The 2,181-nt window shown below is 38.1% G+C and overlaps 1 protein-coding gene across 1 annotated transcript; it reads left to right on the forward strand.

Moving 5' to 3' along the window:
- The first annotated feature begins 369 nt into the window (after positions 1 to 369).
- On the forward strand, positions 370 to 1,218 carry LOC125580080 (glutathione S-transferase T3-like). The gene has a single exon (XM_048744044.1). The coding sequence runs from the start codon at positions 370 to 372 to the stop codon at positions 1,216 to 1,218; it is 849 nt and encodes a 282-aa protein (XP_048600001.1).
- The last annotated feature ends 963 nt before the right edge of the window (positions 1,219 to 2,181 follow it).

Genomic DNA, 2,181 nt, shown 5'->3' on the forward strand with positions numbered 1-2,181 from the left:
AGCTTCGAAGAATTAAACCAGAGCCCCTTCCGTGTATGTATAATTAAGGTACTACAGCTACGTCTCTCTGTTTTATCCTAGTGTATTTTGTTAGTCTAATAATAAATATAACTTCAAAAATAGTAGTACTCTGTCGGAGCAATTGTGAATGTAATTAACTTTTTAAAAATATTAGCTTGGTTAAATGCTAGTTCTAGTTTGATTGGTTAAATTCTAGTTATAGTTAGCTTTTTAAATGCTAGTTTGCTTTTTACCTTCCTACCGCCAAGGATTTGATTGTTTTAAATGTTTTAGAGGTGTTATTAGTCTGATTTGATTGGTGTTGAATGCAAGTACTTTGCTTTCCACCTTCCTAACTGCTCGGTTGAAATGTATCTTAGGTTAAAGGTCGCCTACTTAAGGCTATGTGTTGCTATTAGAGCGACACAGAACATTCTCAAAACCATGGATCCTAAAACTAGTTATACAAACCTCTTGTTTAGTCAATCTCAGACTACAGTGGACCTTGATTCACCCGAACCTTTTTGGTTGGGTAGCCAAGGTCCTAATGAGTCAGTTGTCGAGCCTGTTGTCGAGTCTGGTGGCGACCCTAAGGAGAGGAGGAAATGGTGTCCGAAGGAGGATAAAATCCTTATTGGTGCTTGGCTTAACACTAGTAAGGATGCTGTCGTAAGTAATGACCAGAGGGCTGGTGCATTCTGGAAGCGCATTGTCGACTACTACAACGCAAGTCCGCAATTGGCTGGGACAATACCGAGAGAGGTTTGTTCCTGCAAGAAGCGTTGGGGTAGGATCAACGCTGACGTATCCAAGTTTGCTGGATGCTATGACGCCGCTCTGAGGGAGCAGAGGAGTGGCCAAAATGATGATGATGTGATGAAAGCCGCCATAGACATTTTCTTCAAAACTAACGACTACAAGTTCAGCATGGATCACTGCTGGAGGGAGCTGAGGCATGACCAGAAATGGTGCTCCACCTATGGGCCTAAAGAATGTGGAAAGGAAAAGCGCAAAGGAGACGTGGAGGCTGATGGAGGAGATGAAGCAGAGGGCAGACCTATTGGGGTCAAGGCTGCTAAAGCTGCATCTAAGAAGAAGAAGAGTGGTAAAGAAGAGTCTTTGGCAAAGATACACGCAATCATGGAAATAAAAGAAAAGCTGTCTAAACAGAAGATCCTTGAACGTCTGCTTGGCAAAAAAGAGCCACTCACTTGGTGATGAATATTAATAATTGTTGTATCTTTATTTTTAATTGTTGTGATTTTAAATTTATTCATGCTATATTATTGAAACATTTGGTAATTCACTTTTTTTTTTTTTAAAAAAAATTTATTCTAAGAACTTCTTATTAGGACTCACCATTGTAAACACTCATTTTGTTCGGATCCTTAACTATTTAACAAAAAAAAAAATTATTTTTAAATTCCTAAGGGTTCCACAATGGGTGCCACCATTGTGGATGCTCTAAGGACGTGATTATTGGGGGTCCTTACTCTTGGGTCCTTAATATAAATATATTTGTATTAAGGACCCAAGAGCAAGGACCCTAATAATCATGCCCTAAGGAGAAGGAGTTTGTCCCTTTACAGGTACCTATCTTCCACCCATGATCTTTTAAGGTCCTCTGTAACTGTTTTTGATTTAGGATAGGAGACTTTATGAGTCATTAGAACATATTCTGGATTAGGCTTTCCTGTTCCCACTTTGATTTTGTAATTATTAGATGTCTTGTGAAACACTCCGAAACAGAAATATTAAAAAATATGTTAAAAATTTTCAAGTAAAAATCAAGTCAATTTGTAACGAAAAACACTTTATTAATGAAATTGGAGACCACATACTAAAATCATGCAAAATCATTGAGATTATCTCCAATCCTAGACTGACCCCACCATAACAATTTCGTAAATTGTGACAATTATTTTATAGACTGACACCCACCAACAATTTATTAACTGTGACAATTATTTTATAGACTAAACACCACGGTATGGAGTGAAACCATTGGAAACCACCTTAAACTAACCGGCAAAAGGAATCAATAGGACTCAAAGAAGTCTGATAACCAGAGAGCCCCTTGGGTGGGAGAGGCTGCAATCGCATAGGCCGGAAGAGGTGACCAAGCATCTCAAACTTCTAAATTTGATGTATAACATATATGAGATATAAAATAATTGTCAC

Source organism: Brassica napus, chromosome C1, assembly GCF_020379485.1.
Source record: "Brassica napus cultivar Da-Ae chromosome C1, Da-Ae, whole genome shotgun sequence".
Lineage (NCBI taxonomy): Eukaryota > Viridiplantae > Streptophyta > Magnoliopsida > Brassicales > Brassicaceae > Brassica > Brassica napus.

Excerpts from the sequence above, each read along its gene's own strand:
- LOC125580080 (XM_048744044.1), top strand. The coding sequence starts at position 370 with ATGTATCTTAGGTTAAAGGTCGCCTACTTAAGGCTATGTGTTGCTATT.